We start from the raw sequence: 24,987 nt of genomic DNA, 5'->3' as shown, positions 1-24,987 counted from the left end.
ACGCCCCGGAACTACTGAAGCCCGGCGCCCAGAGCCTGTGCTCTACAACAAGGGAAGCCACCACGACGAGAAGCCCACGCACCGCGTGTAGAGACGGCTCGTGTGCAGCAACGAAGGCCCAGGGCAGCCAAAAATAAATAAATACAAATTAGAAAAAAAACTTAAAGTTGTCTACGTCAGATGCAGTAAGATATAATACTCAATCCCTTAATACTTAAAAGGCAAAACCTACAGTCTAAGTCATTTTATTCATCTAAATGCATATTTTTATTCTATCACAGAACAAAACAATGTTGGGCTCCTGATAGGAAAACGTGATGTTGCTACTGGATTTGCTCAAATCTATTGATCTCATGTTGACTGATATGGACTCAATTAGGTCCATATTAGACAGCCGGGCCCTTGAGGCAGCAAGAGAATGAACGGTTTAAAATCTCTGAGAACCTTGAGCTACACTTGCATGAAAACCTGAATCTTAAAATCTTATTTCAGTACCTATGCTCTCAACCATATCTCTGCTCCCTCTGGACAGTAAGGGGGTGAGAGGAAGAGGGTGGGCGTCGGGACAGAGCCAAGTCCCTGCTCCCCGCTTCTCAGCTGCTCGTACTAGGGGATCTCCGCTTCCCACAACCTTGAGAAGCTGGAGACAGCTTTCTCAAAAGGTTGTGCTGGGACTCAGAAGTAGCTCAATGAATGGGAGTTTCTTTCCCAACAATCTACATGAGGTTTCTACAGAATGCCTTTTATAGAAAAAGCACACTAGATTTTGACATTTTGTGGTTTTCCTCAGCTTCCTTTGGATGAGGGTGATGAGCTTGCATTCTAAGGAAGGGGACATCTCGTTCAGATGGGTTTGCACCCACCCAGCTTATGATGCAACCTCCTGGGGAAACCCCACAGGTGTCCTGTAACAATCCCATTTCCCTTCATAAAACTCACTGTCTACGTTCCACTTGATGCTCCGAGGAGGAAGTTTCAGGGTTTCGTTGATCTTCTCCAGGACAGTCTGCAGCTTTTGCTTCTGGGCAATCTCTGACTGGGTGACCTCAGCGACGTTCAGCTTCTCACTCTCGAGTTTCTCTGGGGCGACAAGGGAAAGAGAACAGCTATTAGCTTTGCTACACACCAGCCTAAGCCATGCACTCACACCTTCACTCACTCACTCACTCACCAAACACATACTGAGCACCCAGGAAGAAAGGGCTGCTGCTGTCCCTTTCTCAGCTGATGGTGGCACTGTGGTGCTAGTGTGTATCGTGAAGACCTAGGGATTGTCAAATTTTGACCTAGGCCAAAATGATAAGGCCTCAGGACCATGAGTGAGTGAGTGAAAGTCATCCCGTCGTGCCTGACTCTTTGTGACCCCGTGGACTATACATATACCGTCCATGGAATTCTCCAGGCCGGAATACTGGAGTGGGTAGCCTTTCCCTTCTCCAGGTAATCCAGGACCATAGGTGGGCATTTAACCCAGCTTATCACATTTGATCTCTTTTCCCTCATATCTGGGCTTTACCCTCTTTTTTTCACATCTGCCTTCTTCTCCAAGGACATGCCTGTGCCCCGACTGGAAAGCCTTCCATGCTTCCCCTGGGCAGTAGTCAAGTCCTAATTCAAGGTGTTTTGAACCCTCTTGTGTAGTACAATATGAATCATATTTATATCTTAAGAACCTTCTTTCCTTTTAAAGCCACTTGGAAGATAACTAATTTGATGTGTCCTATTTAATCAACTCTAATGCACACATCCTTTCACATTTTAACATCCCTGCAATCAGACTATCTTAAAACTGATGGCATCCTACAACTGCTGACAGCCAGAGGAACAGTTACCACTGCTTCCATGTGGAGGAACTTGGTCATAACTCTTCGCAGTGTGGTCACTTCCATGTCTCAGTAAGCCTACAAGATGCTGTGTAGCAGGAATTAACACAACACTGTAAATCAACTATACTTCAATAAATTTAAAGAAAGCTTACATGAGCAATTTCAAAAAGTAGGACATAAACATTCCAAGTCATAACAAAGCATCAGGTAATAGTTTAATTGAAGGTTTTTTTTCCTCTTTGAGTGGTACTTATCCTGGTATGTTTTAAAATCAATGGTTCAGGTATGCAATGATATAACCCCTTAATACTTAAAGGCAAAAAAAAAAGTCCATTTATTTTATCCATGTAAATTTATATTTCTATCTTAAGGAACAATTTTGGATTCCTTAATAGGAAATATGCTGTCTGCTATTGGATTCACCTAATCCACTCTCTGCAACTCACTGGAGGATTGACAGGACTTTCTGAAGTATGTTTAAAATGTCTTTTCTCCTCATTTTTTAGGCATGCCGTACAAACTAATGAAACTTCACCATACATCAATGGTCCCCATATAGCTTACATTATCTTATTTTTCAGTAGTTGTAGCTTATCCAAGTCAAATGCCCCTTGATTAATTCTTTGAAGACAAAATTGCCCAGTAGAAAATGGGTTATGGAAAAACCTGAAAAAAATTTTTTTGGCCAACCCAATATATAACAGATCTTATTTAATCATTCCCCTGTAGATACAGAGTCAGGTTATATTCCATTTTTTCCCCATTTGTAATAAAGTTGCAGTAAACATCCTCTGTGTGTGTGTGTGTATATATATGTATTACCAACTGATTATTACTGGTAAAAATAAAAGTTATTGTCTTACAAATTTTCTTCTTGAACACAGTCATCTTACCAAATTCCTTTATTATTCTTTGAGTTTTTAGTATTCTCTAGGCATACAAATAACATAACATTACTGTCCCTATTTTGTAAGCTTATGTCACTTATTTCAATTTTATGACATTTTAAGATAGATTTCTTTTAGTCTCTTCTGTTTCTACCCTTCATATTATTTTAAAAATATTCAACCCTTAAAATTTAAGAGATCTACTCAGATAGTCCTACAGTTAAATAACTTCATTCAGTGTTACTAAGAATTTAGATAATTTCTTTTTAAAGTCTTCTTGTTTTTTTTTTTCTTTATTCAGCTAATTTCAGCTAGTTCTATGAAAATTTTCCATTACCAAATTTTTATTCTTCCAGGAAATTGTTTCGCTCATGTTTTTATAGTTCTGAAAATTGTTCATCATTAGTTTAACTTGTCATAAAGTAGTAGGCATGATTTTGAAATAGGATGCTATTTAGAAAATTTTCTCAGGTAGGATTATATTGTAAATCTTTCCATTGTTTTTGAAGTTAGCATCCAAATAGGCTTTTGCAGAGGTTATTTACAGAAAACAATGAGAGAGTATTCAAAAAGTTCTCAAATACCAAAAAAGGGCAGAATAAACTCAAGTATTCTGAATGGTTGTCATTCAGAATTGTTAGATATTCTAACAAACACAGTCACACATATATCACACTATATTAATGTAACCACCCTTCAAAGAATTAGAATATGTAAACTACTTCTTCCAATATGAACAATTCCTAAGTTATCATATTTTTGTTTCCAAAACAAATTAGAATATGTAAACTACTCCTTCCAATATGAACAATTCCTAAGTTATCATATTTTTGTTTCCAAAACAAGAGGGTTAGTTTAAAAAAGGTTTTTTTTTTTTTTTTTTTTTTTTACTGTATCATGGTCAAAGAATTTGGTCTGTATAACTCGTTCAGGCTTTATGGACAGAGTCAAATTTTATAAGTGTTCCATGCAGTTGAAAAGAATATTCATTTGGAGGTGTTGCTGGTCATTTAGATTGCCTAGCTCTTCTCTAGTTTTTGAACTTTTTCTTAACGTGTTATTAAAAGAAATATGTTAATGATAGATTTCTCAAGTTCTTGTAATTCTGACCGACATTTAAAATTTTTATATAGTAACATTTAATGCATAAAAGTGTTTTAGGACCAGCGCAGGTTGGGTGCATGAGACAAGTGCTCGGGCCTGGTGCGCTGGGAAGACCCAGAGGGACCGGGTGGAGAGGGAGGTGGGAGGGGGGACCGGGATGGGGAATACATGTAAATCCATGGCTAATTCATTTCAATGTATGACAAAAACTACTGTAATGATGTAAAGTAATTAGCCTCCAACTAATAAAAATAAATGGGAAAAAAAAGTGTTTTAGGTTTAAAACGTCCTTATTTCCTAGTAATGTTAGTCTCATTAATAATGTAGAGACTCTCCACAGCAATGTTTTTCTCCTTAGTCTATTTGATATTAAAATAGTTACCCCAGCTTTCTTTTAATTAGCATTGTTTAGTAGATATGATTATTTCCATTTTTTTCTTTCAACCCTTCTGTATCCTTATATATTAAAGACTATGTCTAGTAAACAGCATATAGAAAGATTTTTTGTTATCTAGTCTGATAATCTTTTAAAAGGATAAAGCCAATTTACATTGATTGGGTTTACAAATATACTTGGATTCACGTGTATCAGCCTACTTTGAACTTTCTGTTACTCTATTTTTCTGATTCTTTAAGTCCCCCTTTCACCCTTGTCTCTTAGATTAAGGCTCTTATTCCCTCTCATTTCATTTTCTCCTTATTAAACGTAGGGAGGCTATATGCTCTGTCTTATTATTTTAGTGGTTTCTTTAGAAATTTTATCATGTGTATTTAACTTACAGTCTTATGCTAATTAGTCTCTTTATCCCCATACTAAGTAATACAAGGACCTCAGCACACTAACTCTAATCACTTCCTGACTTAAGTGCTATAGTTGTCTGGGATTCTGATTCTATTATATCTTCATTTTTTGTTGCATTTCATATCTTTTCTGGGGGTTCATTTTCCTTCTTTATGGAGAATACTCTTTAGAAATTCCTTTTAGTGAGGGTCTGTTGGTAGTAAACCCTCTCACCTCATGTTTGTTTAAAATGCCTTAATTTTCTCCCTGTTTTTAAAAGTTGGTTTTTTTTTTTTCTTTGTGGATATAAACCTGTTAAGTTAACAATATTTTTCTGCACTTTCAAAGTTTCATTCCAAAGCCTTGGGATTTTATTGTTCCTGATAAAAGACAGCTTTCAGTCTGTTGTTATAGGTAATCTCTTTTTTTCTCTTTGCTTTTGATCTTTTCTTTGCCTTCAGTCTTCTTAGGTTTCATTATGAAGACTTCTGATTATTTGTCCTGCTTGGGATACCCTGAGATTCCTGAATCTAGACTTCATATCTTCCATCAGTTCTGAAATTTTTAATTCATTATGTCTTTAATTATTATCTATACACCGTTCTCTTTGTTTTCTCCTGATGGAATTCCAATTAGCCATGTGTTGGGTTTTCTTAATTTCTGTTTTTAATTCTCATTTTCCACTCCATTGTCTTTCTCACATTGCATTCTGGGTAATTTCTTCAGTGCCATATTCCAGCTCATCAATTCCTAATCAGCTGTGTCTAATCCACTGAAGTTTCTAAGTACATTATTCCATTTTTTCCCATTTCTAGAAGTTCTGTTTAGTTCTCTCTCTTAGTTTGCTTGTCTAATTTTGATAGTTACTTGTGCTTTTATCATCCTTTCAATAAACAGTCTTAAGACTTTTGACATATTAAATGTATTTTATATTCTATAACTGATCAATTGCTAACATCTATAGCATTTGTGGGATGAATCTGTAGTTTATTGTTTTGGCTGATGCTGTCATACTGGCTTACTTTCATGCGTTTGGTGATTTCTGATCTTGAGCTCATTTACTTTGGAATTTTATCTCTGGGAATTTTTTGTAGCCTGGTTTAAGGTTCATCCTTTTAAAGAGGTGTATGTTTGCTCCTGCCTTGGGAAGCACTAATAACTTGGAACAAGTTTTAACTACATTTTCAGCTTGGGGCATTTAAAACCACATAGTACTGTGAATTCTAGTCCAAAATTTGTGTGAGTACAGACATTTGATGATAAGGAATTATCAGTTCAGATTTCTTTCTTGTGTCCTATTCACGTCCAAGGCTGAGATAGACATTTATCCTTACTTACCCTCTCTGTGGGACAAGATTTTCTCTTTCACCCACTGAAAGTGTTACACTTCAGAGACCCTGGTGTTACTCAGGAGTATCTGATCCAATTCCCCTTCTTTTCAGGCTTCAGGCTTTCTCTCTTGACCCTGTAAGTGTGAGCCATTAAACCTCAGGCTAATTACTGTTTAGAAATTAACACTTATTTTACTGGATTTACACTTCCTTGTTGTTCTTGGCATCAGTAGGATTTCATTCCTTTCCAGTTAAGCCATACAATGCAAAAAAATATGTGTTTTTTAAGGTTTATACAGATTTTTAAAGTATGCAGGCCAAGAAGATTTGCTTCAACATTTAGTGAGCCATAATGTTCAACCTGAAAACCTGTTTCCTTATCTTATTACATTAGCTTGTATATCCAAAACACTTATAATGGTGGTGATAGCTACCCTTTCTGACTTGTTCCTAATGCCATGTCTTTGATATTTCACTATTCAATGTGTTCACTGTTAAGTTTTGTATAAATGGTCTTTATCATATTTAGATAGTTTTCTTTTCTTCCTGTTTTACTTGGGATAGCTGTTGAAATGTATGACGTATTATTATTTGACATCCACTGACAGATTTAGTTTTGCTATTGAAATTTACATATGTACTTTAAAATTGAGAATTTACAAACATGGACAAAATTCAGGCTGTGAAAATTAAGTCCCCTCTTCCCTCTGCTGTCCCAAATTCCCCAGTTCCATGCTATAGAGAGCTTTTGTGACTCACCAGAGATATTCTCTACATACTCAAATATCAGATGTGTCTCAATACACACACACACTGACACAACATTTCTGCACCATACTATTTTTTTTTTTTTTTTTACTTAGTAAGACACTCTGGAGAGCTTCTCTACTACTTATAAATAAAAGAATAAGAATAAAAAGACTTTCATCTAGCTTTTGAGTTTTTCAGAGACCAGAAAATGTCCCGTCCAATTTAAGAATAGCAGTATACATTATCTTCAATTATGTTAGAATCAATGACTATCATAGCAATACCTAGGGCAGTGCTATCCAAAAGAAATTTCTGCTATGATGGGAATGCTCATTTCTCCACTATTCAGTATTGTAGCCACTAGACATATTTGGCTAGGGAGCATTTGAAATGGAGTTGGTGTGACTAAGTAAACAAATTTTTTAATTTTATTTTAATTTCTTTTAATAGCTACATGTGGTTAGTGGGTACTATATTGAACAGCTCTACTATAAAGCTATACAGGTCATCTTCCTGGTTTTATAGAAGAGTGACCCCAATTGCAGAGGAATGTTTTCGTGGAAGAACCAGGTTTGGAACTCCAATCTATCTTGATTTTCATTACTCTTTCAATTTTAGCATAGCTACTACTTCAGCCTAAGTACTTTTTTGGGGGTGGGGAAGGGATTCTCAAAATCAATATGAACAAACCCTTCAAGATGCTGTTCCTCCTGGGACTCATGGAATCATCCCTATTTAACACTCACCATTTAGAGTATAGCATCATCGACTCAATGGGCATGAATTTGAGCAAACTCTGGGAGACAGTGGAGGACAGGGGAGCTTGGGGTGCTGCAGTTCAAGGGGTTGCAAAAAGTTGGACTTGACTTAGTGACTGAACAACAACGATGTAGAGTCAGCCTACTCTACATTCAGCTGCTCATTCTACACATCACTAGGTTCTCTTAAGAGTTGGGAATACCAGACCATACTACCTTCCTCCTGAGAAAACCGTATGAAGAGCAAGAAGCAACAGTTAGAACTGGACATGGAGCAATGGACTGGTTCAAAATTGAGAAAAGAGTATGTCAAGGTTGTATGTTGTCACCCTGTTTATTTAACTTATATGCAGGGTGGTGGTGGTGGTTTAGTCGCTAAGTCATGTCTGACTCTTGCAACCCCAAGGACTGTAGCCTAGCTCATCTGTCCATGGGATTCTCCAGGCAAGAATACTGGAGTGGGTTGCCATTTCCTTCTTCAAGAGATCTTCTCAACCCAGGGATCGAACCCAGGTCTCCTGCATTGCAGGCAGATTCTTTACCCACTGAGTACATCATGTGAAATGCTGGGCTGGGTGACTCACAAGCTGGAATCAAGATTGCTGGGAGAAGTATCAACAATTTCAGATATGCAAATGATATACTTTAAAGGCAGGAAGTAAAGAGGAATTAGAAAGCCTCTTGATGAAGGCGAAAGAGGAGAGTGAAAAAGTTGGCTTAAAACTCATTTAGAAAACTAAGATCATGGCATCTGGTTCCATCACTTCATGAGAAATAGATGGGGAAACAGTGGAAACAGTGACAGACTTTATTTTCTTGGGCTCCAAAATCCCTGCAGATGGTGACTGCAGCCATGAAATTAAAAGATGCTTATTCCTTGGGAGAAAGTTATGCCCAACCTAGACAGCATATTAAAAAGCAGAGACATTACTTTGCCAACAAAGGTCCACCTAGTCAAAGCTATGGTTTTTCCAGTAGTCACATATGGATGTGAGAGTTGGGCTGTAAAGAAAGCTGAGTGCTAAAGAATTGATGCTTTTGAACTGTGGCATTGCAGAACACTCTTGAGAGTCCCTTGGACAGCAAGGAGATCCAACCAGTCGATCTTAAAGGAAATCAGTCCTGGATATTCACTGGAAGGACTGATGCTAAAGCTGAAACTCCAGGACTTTGGCCACCTGATTCGAAGAACTGACTCATTTGAAAAGACCCTGATGCTGGGAAAGATTGAAGGTGGGAGGAGAAGGGGACGACAAAGGATGAAATGGTTGGATGGCATCACTGACTCAATGGACATGAGTTTGAGTAAACTCTGGGAGTGGTGATGGACAGGGAGGGCTGGCGTGCTGCAGTCCGTGGGGTCGCAAAGAGTCGGACACGACTGAGTGACTGAACCGAACTCATGAAGGTGGAAGAGGAAAGTGGAAAAGCTGGCTTAAAAACTCAACATTCGGAAAACTACGATCATGGCATCTGTCCCATCACTTCATGGCAAATAGATGGGGAAACAGTGGAAACAGTGACCGATTTTATTTTCTTGGGCTCCAAAATCAATGTAGACAGTGACTGTAGCCGCAAAATTAAAAGACGCTTGCTCCTTGGAAGAAAAAATATGACAAACCTAGACAGCACATTAAAAAGCAGAGGCCACTTTGCTGACAAAGGTCCATATAGTCAAAGTGATGGTTTTTCCCGTAATCATGTATAGATCTGAGAGTTGGACCATAAAGAAGGTTGAGTGCTAAAGAATTGATGCTTTTGAATTGTGGTGTGAGAAGACTGTCAAACCAGTCAATCCTAAAGGAAATCGACCCTGAATATTCATTGGAAGGACTGGAAAGACTTCAGCTAAAACTGAAGCTCTAATACTTTGGCCACCTGATGGGAAGAGCTGACTCATTGGAAAAGACCCTGATGCTAGAAAAGATTGAAGGCAAAAGAGGATGATATGGTTGGATGACATCACTGATTCAGCATACGTGTTTGAGCAAACTCAGGGAGATAGTGAAGGACAGGGAAGTCTGGTGTGCTGCAGTTCACAGGGTTTCAAAGTGTCAGATAGGACTTAGCAACTGAACAACAGGTTCTCTTGGAGCTTTTCCTCTCCTACTGCCACTCCACTAGTTTGACACCATCATTATCTTGTAAAAAGATGCTTTACTGGAGTTTCTTCTACTGCCTCTAAGCAATCCTCTTGCTGCTCCTATTTCTGATGGTGCCATTATGCTCAGAAGCCACCAACAGTGAGCACTGCCCAATGAATATCTCTAAAATTCTTAGTGCAAAGGTCTTCTATGAGGCAAGCTCATGTTCTTTTAAACAAATTTCTCATTTTAGAGTGGTGTATGGCCAGCAGCTGATTTTTCCCACGTGGCTACAGCAACGGAACAGAGAAATGGCCGGTGTTGGGAGGGGCAGCCTTACAGCAGAAGCCGCACCCTCTGGTCCTCCTAGATGATGCTGATACCCCTTTCCAGAACTCCTTGCATTCACCTGCCACTGCAGGCATTCTCAGCATGCTGATGGTTCCCGTCTCTAGCCCTGAAGCTCTCTCCTTCTCTACCAGGAGTGCAATCCAGGGGTTCTTAATTCCTACACAGTCCTCAGCCGCACAGTGATGGGAGCCATAGATGGGATAAATGCTCCTGCTCCCTTTCCTGATTTTGATGTGTGGTGTCACCTGGTTTCTCAGAGGGACCCCTGCAGCCCTGAGCCTTGGTTGCAAACAGAGCTGTCATCCTTATCAATGCACACTTAATGGTGTTTCTCTCTTCCTCTCTTACCTTCTCCACTTGGTTACTTGTATTTCCTAAGATTACCCCTCACATAAACTTCTTCCACCTACGTCCTTGTTTCAGCATCTCCTTTGAGGAAAACCTCATCAGCTCTGCTGCCAGGACAAGAGGGAAGGTGCAGACGACAGAGGCAGCAATGGGCAGCTGGGTTAGGCGGCTTGGGAAGAAGGACCGGCAGAAGGCTGTGCCAGAAGAATTTTCCAGGTATGCCTAGGGACTCAGAAAGGCAAGCAGACCAGGCACTGATGCTGAGCAAGTGGCATCTGGCCACACAGAGGAGCACCAGGTATGCTGCTGCCCCCTCAAAGCTCATGATCAGCGAGCACCCAGCCAGCCAGTCCACCTGTCACCTCAGGGATGCTCACCTATTCAGAATTTCACCATAACAATAACACACCACACACACACCCACACCCACACACCTGTTGGTCCAGACACACACACACACACACACACCTGTTGGTCCAGAGATCCCTACCTCAGGGATGCTCACCTATTCAGAATTTCACCTACCTCAGGGATGCTCACCTATTCAGAATTTCACCATAACACACACACACACACACACACACACAGAGACACACACACAGACACACACACACACACCTACCTACCTACCTGTTGGTCCAGAGATCCCTGCCTTGGCATCTTGCTCATTTCTGAGTTGAGCCCTTGCCGCACCATATCATCAGCATGGATACCCAGATTCCAGATCTGTATTCTGCTCCCAAGATGTGACTTGGCATATCTGGCCTCCTGGAGGTCCCTATGCCATTTTATCTTTTCTAAGTGTCAGTATTTAATAGTCAGTTTATTAATCCCAAACTCAGTTCCCTCCTACTCTCCATGCCCAGCCCCAGTACAATTTGAAGCTATATTTCTGGAAATGATCATGCCTGATTCACCTTGGTACCATCAGGTAATAGTACTGTGCTTACACATGGATGTTTATTTGAGCAACAAAGAGCAATTTCAAAACACTAAGTCATACACCCAGATACTGACTTCTAAACACCATTCTCAAATTCAAGACACTGGGCCTCCTTGGAGAAGTAGTTGATTCTAGGGTCAGAATAAAAGTGAAATATAAGATGAGCCTAGAGCATCTTATGATATTAGAAAGTAAGAAAATGCTCAGGGGAAAAAAAAAATAAATAAATAAAGGGCAGTATGTCCAGGAGGTGCTTGGAGTTAACCAAAAAGAGCTCCCAGTGGTCAAAGCTAGAAGTATATGAACAAACCAAGAATGATGATAATAATGATTATAACATTTGTAATGATTATATGAAATGGTATGGACCTAACAGAAACAGAAGATATTAAGAAGAGGTGGCAAGAATACACAGAAGAACTGTACAAAAAAGATCTTCACGACCCAGGTAATCATGGTGTGATCACTCACTAGAGCCAGACATCCTGGAATGTGAAGTCAAGTGGGCCTCAGGAAGCATCACTACAAACAAAGCTAGTGGAGGTGATAGAATTCCAGTTGAGTTATTTCAAATCCTGAAAGATGATACTGTGAAAGTGCTGCACTCAATATGCCAGTAAATTTGGAAAATTCAGCAGTGGCCACAGGACTGGAAAAGGTCAGTTTTCATTCTAATCCCAAAGAAAGGCAATTCCAAAGAATACTTAAACTACCGCACAATTGCACTCGTCTCACACGCTAGTAAAGTAATGCACAAAATTCTGCAAGCCAGGCTTCAGCAATATGTGAACTGTGAACTTCCAGATGTTCAAGCTGGTTTTAGAAAAGGCAGAGGAACCAGAGATCAAATTGCCAACATCTGCTGGATCATTGAAAAAGCAAGAAAGTTCCAGAAAAATATCTATTTCTGCTTTATTGACTATGCCAAAGTCTTTGACTGTGTGGATCACAATAAACTGTGGAAAATTCTGAAAGAGATGGGAATACCAGACAACTTGACCTGCCTCTTGAGAAACCTGTATGCAGGTCAGGAAGCAACAGTTAGAATTGGACATGGAAAAACAGACTGGTTCCAAATAGGAAAAGGAGTATGACAGGCTGTGTATTGTCACCCTGCTAATTTAACTTATATGCAGAGTACATCATGAGAAATGTTGGGCTGGAAGAAGCACAAGTTAGAATCAAGATTGCTGGGAGAAATATCAATAACTTCAGATATGCAGATGACACCATCCTTATGGCAGAAAGTGAAGAACTAAAGAGCTTCTTGATGAAAGTGAAAGAGGAGAGTGAAAAGGTTGGCTTAAGGCTCAACATTCAGAAAACTGAAGATCATGGCATCCGGTCCCATCACTTCATGGCAAATAGATAGGGAAACAGTGGGAACAGTGGCTGACTTTAATTTTTTGGGCTCCGAAATCACTGCAGATAGTGATTGCAACCATGAAATTAAAAGACGCTTACTCCTTGGAAGGAAAGTTATGACCAACCTAGATAGCATATTAAAAAGCAGAGACATTACTTTGTCCACAAAGGTCCGTCTAGTCAAGGCTATGGTTTTTCCAGCAGTCATGTCTGGATGTGAGAGTTGGACTATAAAGAAATCTGAGCACTGAAGAATTGATGCTTTTGAACTATGGTGTTGAAGAAGACTCTTGAGAGTCCCCCTGGACTGCAAGGAATCCAACCAGTCCATCCTAAAGGAGATCAGTCCGGGGTATTCATTGGAAGGACTGATATTGAAGTTGAAACTCCAATACTTTGGCCACCTGATGCGAAGGGCTGACTCATTTGAAAAGACCCTGATGCTGGGAAAGATTGAGGGCAGGAGGAGAAGGGGACAACAGAGGATGAGATGGTTGGATGGCATCACTGTCTCAATGGACATGAGTTTGGGTAAACTCCAGGAGTCGATGGACAGGGAGGCCTGGTGTGCTGTGGTTCATGGGGTTGCAGAGTCGGACACGACTGAGTGACTGAACTGAAGTGAACTGAACCGAATGATTATAAATTAAGTATCCTTGTATCCATATTAATATAAATAAATACTGAATACATATGTAAGTCTTATCCTTACAAATGACTTCAAATTAATAAATGAAGAAGGAATGGGAGAACAGGAAAATAGAAAACCTCCACTAGACCTCCACAGTAATAACCAGCAGACATGCCCCACCGATTATAGTTAGTGGGACGAGTGTAAGAAAAAACAAGATATGTTCAAAGTCTTAAAGTATCTCCCTGAAAATAAGTTAATAACAAAGAGAAAAATAGTAAAACTTTATAGTGAAGAAAGCCTGGCCAACACCACCTTAACTGAGTGGTCAAGGTTAATGTCAAAAGTGACCAGTCACAGTAACACTGTGTCTGCCCTGAAATGACACACTGAGGACACATCAGCTCTGTGGCACCCCTCCCCAAACACACAACTCGAATCATGAGAACACATCGGACAGACCCAAATTGGGGGCCATTCTGCAAAATAACTAACCAGTCCTCCTCAAAAGTGCCAAGGTCATGAATGACCGGAGACGTGACAACTGCATGTAATGGGGGATTCTGGGTTTACCTCCTAGAACCAAGAAAAGACATGAATGTAAAAACTGGGGAAATCCAAATAAATTCTGCGATTCGGTTAAGCACTGTCCTGAGGTTGATTTCTTAGTTTTGATGCTTCCCCTCTGCTTGGTAAGATGTTGACATTAGAGGAAGCTGAGTAAAGGGAGACGGGAAACCTCTTGGCTGTCTCTGCAACTCTATTAAAAATTATTTCAAAATAAAAAAGTTTTAAAGAAACACTGACACATGGGCTATGGGTTTAAGTGGTGAAACAAATTGTGAAATATAAAAGATCTGGGAGAACTTCAGAATGCTTCTGAGGCAGGAAACAGCTTACTGTAAGAAAAGGAGTTTGGAGCCAGAGAAGTTAAGACAAATGACGAGGCTCTGAGCTAAGGAGGCAGCAGTAGGGTTGGAAAATATTGGTGACAGCCACCCCTGACCTAGTGCACAGTGACCCAGGCACTTTTACAAACGCTGCACGTGTTCTAGCTGATTGAGACATGAGATGGGTTTGACACGTATATATGGGAATACTGCTGTCAGAACCATGACCAACAGAATATGAGGGAAGAAGGAGCAATTCAGGATCACCCCCAGGTTTCTAATCTGGGCTCATAATAGCATTCCTCAAGGTGGAAGACAAAACAGGTTTGGGGAGGAGGAAGATAAGCTGAGTTCGGGGCAGGTGGGTTGACATGTGTGTGACATGCAGGTGGGCAGACTGGGAAGAGATAACCTTCTCACAGCTTCAAAGAGAGAGCTATTCCAGAGATAGAGATCTGAGGGTGATGATCATGTAGTTGATGGTTGAAACTGTAGGGACGAAACAGATCACCAGCCCAGGTTGGGTGCATGAGACAAGTGCTCGGGCCTGGTACACTGGGAAGACCCAGAGGGATCGGGTGGAGAGGGAGGTGGGAGGGGGGACCGGGATGGGGAATACATGTAAATCCATGGCTAATTCATTTCAATGTATGACAAAAACCACTGCAATGATGTAAAGTAATTAGCCTCCAACTAATAAAAACAAATGGAAAAAAAAAAAAAAAAACTGTAGGGACAGATGAAGTCACCCAGGAAGAAGGTATAAAAGAAAAAGAGAAGGAGGCCAAGGGTGGAAGCTGGAGGAAAGCCAACCATTATGGAAAGAAGCACAGAGGAGGACGGCTGAGAAGCGGGTGTCAGAGGTGGAAGTGAAACCGGGCAGCATGAGGTCCCAGAAACAGTCGGGTCGGGGAAGGCAGATGAGAGGTTCAGTAGGGGCAAGTGTCACCACGGAAGAGGAACTCAGGTGACACTGGTGACGTGGGAAGGAAAAGTTGATGGCAAGGTGGTGGCACCCAGCCCGTACCTCAGGAGGGAGTGCTCAGTGGTGGGGAGGCAGGGAGAGGGCGTGCCAACCATTATTTTGAGAGATGCGGTTGGGCACGAAGAAAGGAAAATAGCTCGAGGGGAACTCCAGGTCAGAGGGGTCACCCAAAACTCCCATCTCCAGACCGATTCCTCCCAGGAGCTCCTGATGCACATTTTAAACTGCAAACGAGTTCTCTCCAGTGGGCATGCTGTCTGTAGCTTCTGAATGTGTATGTCTAGCCTTAAACTCACACTTAGGTTGACAAAAGAGGCATCAGTTCTGCTTTTAATCACCTTTTCAACGTGAAGTTTGAGATCCGAGGTGGTCTAACCTGACTGTACTTGATGCCTGACTTGGGGCAGCATGGATGATGCTGGGCAGTTTTGTAACCTTTCCCAGAGGCGAGATTGCTTCATGACCATGTTCCATTACCCCACAGCCATGTCCCACACCTGCTTGGAAAGACCAGCATAGAACACTTGCAGACAGTGTCAAGTCCCAACTAGAAATGTGGTGGTGAAGTTAAAAGCTACAAATGCTAGGAGAGGTGATCAGTGAGGCTCAGGGTTTTTCCACATCTGCATGTGCCAAAGCGCGTTCCCCTCCGTGTTCAGTTACATTTACGAGCCTTTAAATATTAATACTCATTAATATTGATGTTTGAGTACCAAATGAGCTTAGCTTCCTAGACATTACTAGATTTTATACTATTCATTCATTTGTTCAGTATACATTGATTAAGTGATGGGCAATGTGTTATTACTGGAGAAGACTGGAAAAAGGAATATGACATGGCTCCTGCCCCTTGAGAAGCCTACATACACTTATACATGTGTGCTTAGTCGCTCAGTTGTGCCTGATTCTTTATGACCTCATGGACTGTAGCCTGCCAGGTTCCTCTGTTCATGGGGATTCTCCAGGCAAGAATACTGGAGTGGGTTGCCATGCCCTCCTCCAGGGTATCTTCCTATTCCAGGGATCGAACCCAGGTCTCCCGCATTGCAGGTGGATTCTTTACCATCTAAGCCACCAGGGAAGCTCAAGAAATCCTGAGTAGGTAGCCTATCCCTCCTCCAGGGGATCTTCCTGACCCAGGAATCGAACCAGGGTCTCCTGCAATGTAGGTAGATTCTTTACCAGCTGAGCTACATAAACAGCTACAAACAAAATGGAATGTCTTACAATAATAAAGGCATATATATTATGTATACATGTCTTATGTATCTATAACAAAAGCATGTATATTATATATATGTGTGTATACCTATATAACAAAGGCATACATATTATGTACATGTGTATGTATCTATATAATAAAAGCATGAATGCTTCATACACGTGTGTGTATCTATATCTGAGGGAACACAGAAGAACACACAACTGTTTCTTCCAGATGTGACTATGTCGTGAGGGGAGGCACGTTTGGTTGACTCTACAGATAGGAAGAATAAGCGATAATGGTTTATCTCAGTGGATAAAGGGGGAAGAAGGGCCCCAGAGGCAGAAGAAAAGAAAAGGCAAAAGAAAAGAGGTGTGACTATGCCCAGTGTATGTCATAATATGGCGTAGTGTTCAAGATGGCATAACTACCAATGAAATGATAAAAGATACGGACTGGCTGGACACTCACTGTGTGTCAGGTGTGATTCTAAGCGTTTTACACGGCATGAGCCACACGTGTGAGTGACTGGGGGTGAGGCTGCCAAGACAGATGCAGTGTTCTGAATGTTGTGCTAACAGGTCTGGACTTTGTCCCACAGGTACGGGAGAGCGAGGACCGACAAAATGAGCCTTGCAATTAAAAAAGGTTCCTCCATCAGCAGCCCCCCTGCAAAGGGGAATGGGTTGGAGGAGGTGAGATGGGAGGCAAAGAGGTAAGCTCAGAAATTGTTTCAACAATTCAGACAAGTAAAAATGGCAGGGAGGAGGGGATGCGGGAGAGAATTCTGAGCAAGAAATGGGGCCATGGAGACCCCCTGCCCCACAGTCACGGAGGGGCAGGGAAGAGAGGACGGGGATCTACTCACTCAGAAGGAAAGAAACATCCTTAGGAAAGGGGATGCGCTCAGTGTGAGGCCCTAGTGGGAAGCTAAGGAGAGTCTAGAACTTAGGGCAGCGGTTAGGATGACAGAAAGTGGGGGACAGAGAGGAGGAGTCCGAATCCAGTCACGATGAATCTGTCCTCTCAACACTAATATCACCTGGAAGACTCCTTTCCTTCCCCAACAGCCTCACACTTTCACATAACAGCTGTGAACTGACGCAGGGATGCATACGCTGCCAGAGGCGAGACACCTGGAGACACACGGGAGCCAAGTGTCACAGAGGTCCACACACCTGCGTACTTGCACCAACTGGAGAGAGATACACACAGGAACACACACACACACAAGGCCACAGATCACAGAGGTATACATATATGCATGCACACACACACATGTACAGGTCTATAGGTGACAAACGTATACAAACACACCCACGCAGATCCACGCACATGTAAACACACCTACAGAGGCCACAGGTGCACAATGTTCTGGAGAAGGTGAGGCATGTTTTCAGTGCGCAGTGGAGTCCTGTCATCTGCCCTGCTGGTGATTCTCAGCTGCTAGGCAGAGCAATCCTGTCTGGTCCCAAAGCCTCCCTTTGCAATGCGTTCAAGTAAAACACTCCAAGAGTACATTTCACTGGTCTGCTAGCCCAAGGCTACCCATCCCTATTCCATTCCAGGTGAACTATTGTGACCGGAGAACAGCTCCAAACTAGATTTAAAGACACCCACTGCTCGACATTCAACTCTCCTCTTACCAAAAAGTTTCTGTAGGACTTGGCCATCATATAAATCTTCAGCGAGGTCTTTCACAATGATTCTTTCTCCGACCAAAACATCGTTAATCCAGTCAATTAATACCTACCCAGAGAGAGAGAATAAGAGAAGAGTCATAGGGTGTTTCCTTGCACACCTGTGTTCTCATCCTGGACAGTTAAAATTTGAATGAACTTCGGAGTCTGAAAGGAGCAGAATTATCCACACGCCTGAGCATGTGTCCAGCAGCTGTGAGTGTGAGCCCAACACTCTTGTTAACCTGTAGGTACAGGCTCTGCTGGTGGCACCAGTGTCTCTGCTAACACCCCTGGCCCCAACTTCCCTTCCCCAAACGGCAAGAACGTTCACACAGTGCTTGGCTGTGTGGCTTTGCAGGCAGGACAGGATGGGCTTTGGAGTCATGCAAACTGGGGTTGAAACCCTCACTTTACCTACTAAAATAATTTGTGCATCTCTGGGATCGATAGACTGTCATGTGTGTGTGTGTGTGTGTGTGTGTACCTCTGTCATCCATGAACCGCTGTGTGTATATCTCTGTGATTTATGAATCTACAGCAAGCTAGTTATCTGCTCTGAACCTCTGACTCCCCAACTCTATAGTGGAAGTTGAAGGCACCTCCCACACTAGGTGGTAGAAAAGAATTACAGGGTCTCCCTGGTGGTCCAGTAGTTAGGACTCCACACTTGAGCTGCAGGGGGCACGGGTTTGATCCCTGGTCAGGGAACTAAGATCCCACATGCCACACCGAGTGGCCAAAAACCAAAACCAATATCAGGGAAAAAAAGAAAGGAATTACATACAGCAAGGGCCAAACGTCCAGTAAGGGCAGATCTCATTAATAAATAAAGCACTGTCCCGTTATGACATGTGGCCAGGTGGTTACTGTCACCCCTATGTTCAGGAGGTAAAACCAAACACACAGGTAAACACGGCCCAAGGTCCCAGAGCTAACTGTGGGCAGGGACAGGAATAGCCACTCTTGTCCACCTCGCTCTACACACAGCACATGTTCTGCTCCCTGCGCCAGGCTGCCTCTCAGTGGCGCTGTGCAGTGTCCTCCGGGGTCCGTGTCTTAGCCTCTGTGCATCAGGCATCCAGCAGAGGCGTTCCAGGTGATCAGTCACTCAGTTAATCCTCACGGCATCCTGAGAGGCAGGTAGCATCAGTTTCGTTTTTCAGGTAAGGAAACTGAAGCTTGCACAAGGCCACTGCCTTTTTAATTTCAACCTCCTGCTTTATTTATGAAGGTATTATTCATATACAATAAAATTAACCAATCTTAAGTATACAGTGTGATGACTTTTGGTCACTGTACACGGTTGTGTAACCACAACCACAATCAAGACACAGAACAGTTCCCTTACCCTAAGAAGGTCCCTCTGGTCTCTCTGCGCTCGGTCACCACTCCTGATCACAAGCTTCAGGCAAGCACTACGGTTCGGACTTTTTGACCATTTCACCTAAACGGAACATCACCCTTTTTTGTTTTGGGGCCATGCCACATGGTGTGTGGGATCTTAGTTCCCGACCAGGGATTGAACCCACACCCCTTTGCAGTGGAAGCATGCAGTCTTAACCACTGGACTGCCAGGACGGCCCCAGAGCATCACCTTTTGTGTCTGACTTCTTTGACTCGGCACAAGCGGATTGCCTTTACAACACAGGCAGGAGCTGGGCTAGGTTTCCACCCTCGAGTGGAGGCTCGGGCTTTCAAAACACATTGTTCTACTGGCCTAAGGCAGGAGCTTCCATGCTTCCTCCCTCCCTCCTCCCCTTCCCCTTCCCTCCCTTCTCTCCTTCATCCATCCAACCATCCATCCAACATCTATGCATCCAGCATTTATTAATATCTGCTATATGTCACTCTGTGCTGGATCCTGAGGGTACAAAAAAAGATTGTCCCTGATGAAAAAAAAAGGACAACCTTAAACCCCAAGCAACTCTCCACTTAGTGAAGGAGACCGAGAGGTATGTGAGTAGTTGGAACATCATGTGATGACAACAGGGCAGAAGTACATGCATGAACCACAGCAGCAGGCAGAGCGGCCGAGTGACAGCCCGGGGGTTTAGAGAGGGCTTCCTGGAGGACGGGACCGGCTTCGGCTTCAGGCGAAGAGCAAGTAGAGCGCCTGCGCAGAGGAATGCACGACCAAAGGCCTGGTGGTGGGAGAGCCGGAAGCATGCCGTGTGTGGGTGTGTACCGGGAGCCACCACGAAGAGGTCTGGCGTCCTTGGGGCATCTTTGCCAAGCCGGGATGATTTGAGGTTAAAGCGGCAGCTGGAGCATGCAGATGTCAAACACCACCCCCAGGACTGTGGGCTTCAACCTGAAGTTCATAGGAAGCTACACACAGGTTTTGGACAGGAAAATGATACACTCAGCTTTGCATTTTGAGTGAACCACTCTGCACCCAGTGCCTTTTGGTCCTGTTTTAAGTGCAGCTTGGAGAAGCTGAAGAAGACAGACACAGGGCGGGGAATCAGAAGGGGGGTGAAATAGAGATTTTTTGAGGGTGACCATTGGTCAGTCACTGTGCCAAGTACATTATGCACAGTATGTTATTTCATCTGAATCATTTTCTGTTTGAATCTCATCTCCTCCACTCAAGCCATGACTATAAATGAACAACTACCTGGCTTTTCTGAGACTCAGTTTCCTCATCTATCACAGAGATGGAGATGATACTAAATCCAACTTCAGAGGGTACTTTTGAGGGTCCCTGGGAAACGTGGTGAAAGGACTGTGTGAGTGATAAGATCCTGGCAAATGTGAGATTTTTTTGCACTAAATTCTCCAGTGCCTATGGTCAATACCATTCCTTGGGCACCTGTTATGTCCCACCTCGGTTAACCTGTCGATGTCTGCCTTCTGGACTGCAAGCTGCCTGTGGCCAGGCCCTGCTGTGGATTTCTGTTCTCTCTGCAGTGGCACAAGTGGAGCTTACACAGGGTGTCTGGTCTAGAGACACCTGTGGAGTCAGGAGGCACCTGAAGCCCCTTCTAATTTCCTCTTACCTTCATCAGTTCCTGAAGTTTGGGGTCGCTGCGTGAGTTGGGATCCACCATCGTTCGCACTTCATTCTCCTCTTTAAAAAGAAAAGGCAGTCAGCGAGGTGGTCGCTCTGAAGGCATCAGGCTAACCCAGAGAGAACAAGAGACCCCGTTACCCAGCATTGTGTCCTCAGGGTCCAGCTCGAAGGGGATGGGGCTGAGGGGCAGGTTGATGGCGTTCATGCCTTCTTCCTGAAGCTCGGACACTGTAAGAAGGAAGCACAGCGTTACGTGGCAACCCATAGCTGTGTTCCACATTGATGCAGATTGAGAAATGAAAGCACCAAGGTTAGCCTGCAGCTGTGATGCAGCCTGCATCCAATTCCTGCCTCTCCTTGCTAAAAGGACCAAACTGTCCCCTTCATCTCACTCCTTCTGACTGTCACCTCACTCGCTTTCCTAGAAAAATCGGGCATGGAAATCTGCCTCCTTTCAGAAATGATCTTGGAATAAATGGAAGTGAAGTCAGCACTGATGCCTTTCTTAAGTCTCTGCCATGCTCCCTCTGTCCCTCCTTTAGGGGCTTGCCATCTGGTGCAGAGTGCACACTTGATAAGTCTCTGCTGACTGGATACACGAGGTCCCCACACTAAGGCTTCATTTGAGCCACAGGCCTTTTCCATTCTCAGGTCAACCCACCCCTGACTTCTCTCCTGAATTGGCTCCTGTGTATTTTTTCGGACATTTTCCCCCCTCCCTCCCTCCTTCCTACCTCCCTCCTCCCATCCAGCACTGCTCGAGGATGCCTCATTCTGGCCTCTCCCTGGGCTCTGGATTTATCCCTTCAACCATATGGAGTCATGGGCCCTGGGGTCAGGCACCTCACTTCTCCAGGCCCGTTCCCTCAGCTGAACATCAAAAGCTGGATAGGTGACCATCAAGTTCTTTTGTACTTTCCCAAATCTTAGAAGTCTACAATTCCACTGTTCTCAAGAAAAATAACAAGAGGTCAGTGACAACTAGAGACTTCCAGCCCACCCCCAAGCCTTAGTAAAAAAAAAAAAAATAAAAACCAACAAATTCCTACCACAAAACCAGCTGTGTGATGGCCCTTTGCTGAGCACTGACCTTGGATTATTACCTCTCCTAAAAGCAGTGACTCAAATCCCCTCAATTCTACTCAATTCCAGTTTGGGCAGTTCCTTTGCACCAATTAAGCACAGAACAACCATTTCCTCTGAAGGAGCTGGTCACCAAACGGTTCTTAAAGAGGTGATAACGGCAGCTGCAATCAACCTTAGTAAAAGCAATGTCCCATCTTTCCATTTTATTTTTTTGTATTGACTCTGGCCTCACCCATTGCCAGCATACACTTGCAAGTACTCTTAAGCACAGGCAGCTGCTTACAAAGAGTTCTTTCATATTAGCAGACGTCACTGATGGTTGCAGTTGGATGGGGAGTGAGATTGCCTAACAAAGGGAGTGAAACCCACTCTGCCCTAGAGAGACACAACTCGCATTATGAAGCTGGTATTCAGTCCTGTTGCTGTGGGCTCTTGACATTCAAATGGGATATCAGCCAGGCACCATCTTGAATCTCCAAATCCACAGACACCCACCAGTCTATATAATTCCCCCCACCAAACATAATTGAAAACTATAAGTGACACTTTCAAGGTTTAAATGATTCTATAAATAGGGGCTTGTGTTTGCTTTCCAGCAAAGCACAATTGCTTCTTGAGACTTTATAATGTCTCCTAGCACTCCTCCTAGGACTAGCAGTTTGCTTTTTTTTCCAGGCTGTTTCTCACAAAGAAGCAAGATTTCTACCACTTAACAAGCATCACTACCCAGGCAATGGGAAGTGGAAATAAAGTTATATTTCAGTGTGGGTGTGAGACTGGGTTAAGTGAACAGTGAAGAGACTAGCTCTTGCCCAGAACCTTCTCCACCTGTATATTCCATCCCACCCCACCCTGCCACCAGATCTGTGCTGTCCAATACAGTAGCCATTAACCACATGCAGCTATTGAAGTTTAAATGAATTAATAACTCAGTTTTTTAGTTCCACCTGTCACATTTCAAGTGCTCAGTGGCCCCCATGGAGCAGGTGGCACCCTACTGGACAGTGCAGATGTATATTTCCATTATCACGGAAGATTCAGTTGGATGGTGCTATCCTGGCTGATCCCATAGATCCAAATGCTGATGATATCCAAATTTAAATCTCCAGCCTGATGTATGCTGTATTATATATTTTTAAAGTTAATAAGATTTTATTATCTAAAACTGAATTCAAGGCAACAAAATCAGGGATAGGATAAAAATGAAGCCTTTTCCTAGATATTCTTCATGTACAAAAACAACCAAGCTCTGTCCTAATTTATTCTTTTGAGTGGTTTTATTTGCCCAGCCTCATTGGGCTGTGAAAACAACAGTCAACTCATTACTAAAACAAGAACCAGAAACAAATAAAAACAAACAAAATCTCTAGCCTAGGCCTAACCCTGAGCTCCAGACTCACTCAGTATCTCCTCTTTTGTCTACTAATGGAGATCTCAAATGTATACATTCAAAACAGAACACATGATCTTCAGCACCCTTACCTCCACTGTAACAACACTACATCAAGACTTGTCCACCTTCCTTCTTATCCTCCTCAGTAAATGGCACTACCATTTGCACAAGAGTTCAAGCCAAAATCTGACGAATCACCCTTCCCTTCTTCTTTTCCTCACTGTTTGCAGCCAATACATTGGCAAGTTTTCTGGGTTCCACCTCCAAGACAGGACCCTATTCCAGCCACTTCTCACCAGCTCCATCATCACTATTCTGGTTCAGGCCACTGTTATCTTTCACCTAAATAACCAGAACCACCTTCTAACCTGCCCACTGCTTTCTGATGCATTTTCCCCATGCCAGTCGACTTCCTAGGGCACAGTCAGAATGATCTATACAGATGTAAACACGATCATACATTCTCCTGCTTTACGCCTTCCTGTGGCTTCCCCTCATGTGCATGCTTAGTTGCTCAGTCATGTCTGATTCTTTTGCGACCCTGTGGACTGCAGCCCGCCAAGCTCCTCTGTCCATGGGATTTCCCAGGCAAGAACACTGGGGTGAGTCTCCATTTCCTCCTCCAGGGGATCTTCCTGACCCAGGGACTGAATCTGCATCTTCTGCATTGCAGGAGGATTCTTTACTACTGCCACCTGGGAATTCCCATCATACTCAGAATAAAACCCTAATTTCTTCCTAAGACCTACAAGACCCTCTGAATAGCCCCCTGCCTCCCTCTTGTGTTGCATTTTCTCCATAGCACTCATCACAATCTGAAATAACTATTATTTCTACATTTATTATTTATCCCCTCCTCAACAGAATGTAAGCTGTGGAAAGACTGGCACTTTTTCTCTTTTGTTCGCTATTAGATCTCTGAAGAGGAGTCAGACTGCCTACACTCAAATCCAGGTTCTATCACTTACCAGTACATGACTTTGGGCAAGCTCATCCATCTTACACCTCAGTTTCCTTATCTGCACAATGGGGGTGATAATAATATTGCCTACCTCCTAGAGTTGTTGAGAAGTTTAAATGAGTTAATACATGTAAAACATTTAGAAGAGTGTCTGGTACCTGGTTAAGAGCTATGTAATTAATTGCAATTATTACTTAAAATGATAAGCACTCAAGGACCATTTTGTTGAATAAATGAATGAACCTGTTAAGACTACCCTTCCACTGCACAGGTTATAAGTTGAAGCACAATTTACCAAAGCCGTGTATAGCATGCAAAGACGACTTTCAGCCTGTCCTTAGGAGAGGAAAATCATACTTTGGCCTGATCCCGTGTGTGCGTGTGTGGGCACATTTCTAGGGCAGCATTTCCAGCTTACTTTTTGTAAAGAGAAAAAAGCTACCTCTGTCCTAAGACCGTTGTCCATTAAGAGCCCATCTGTGAGTGTAGAGATATTTATACCTCTAACGTGTGGCTAGAACACCATACTTGCAGGCAGGGCTCCTAAATATGGGTCTGAACAGGACCTCTTTTTCTGTGCAGATCATTGTTAAAAATGTTTTTAGATGAAAAAT

General features: G+C 42.8%; 1 protein-coding gene across 3 annotated transcripts in view; it reads right to left on the bottom strand.

The window, feature by feature from the left end:
• Positions 1-24,987, bottom strand: part of PARVA (parvin alpha) — a 167,467-nt gene that overhangs the window by 45,908 nt on the left and 96,572 nt on the right. For all 3 annotated transcript variants that reach the window (XM_070473391.1, XM_020904922.2, XM_070473392.1), the window contains exons 2-5: positions 21,072-21,161; positions 20,920-20,990; positions 17,885-17,987; positions 940-1,080 (exon numbers count right to left, since the gene is read on the bottom strand). In XM_070473391.1, coding sequence (XP_070329492.1) covers positions 940-1,080; positions 17,885-17,987; positions 20,920-20,990; positions 21,072-21,161 — 405 coding nt within the window. The remainder of the gene's footprint in view (positions 1-939; positions 1,081-17,884; positions 17,988-20,919; positions 20,991-21,071; positions 21,162-24,987) is intronic.

Source organism: Odocoileus virginianus, chromosome 10 (genome assembly GCF_023699985.2).
Source record: "Odocoileus virginianus isolate 20LAN1187 ecotype Illinois chromosome 10, Ovbor_1.2, whole genome shotgun sequence".
Taxonomy (NCBI): domain Eukaryota; kingdom Metazoa; phylum Chordata; class Mammalia; order Artiodactyla; family Cervidae; genus Odocoileus; species Odocoileus virginianus.
Note: the sequence above shows the minus strand (reverse complement) of the source record. Positions and strands in the feature narration are given on the sequence as shown.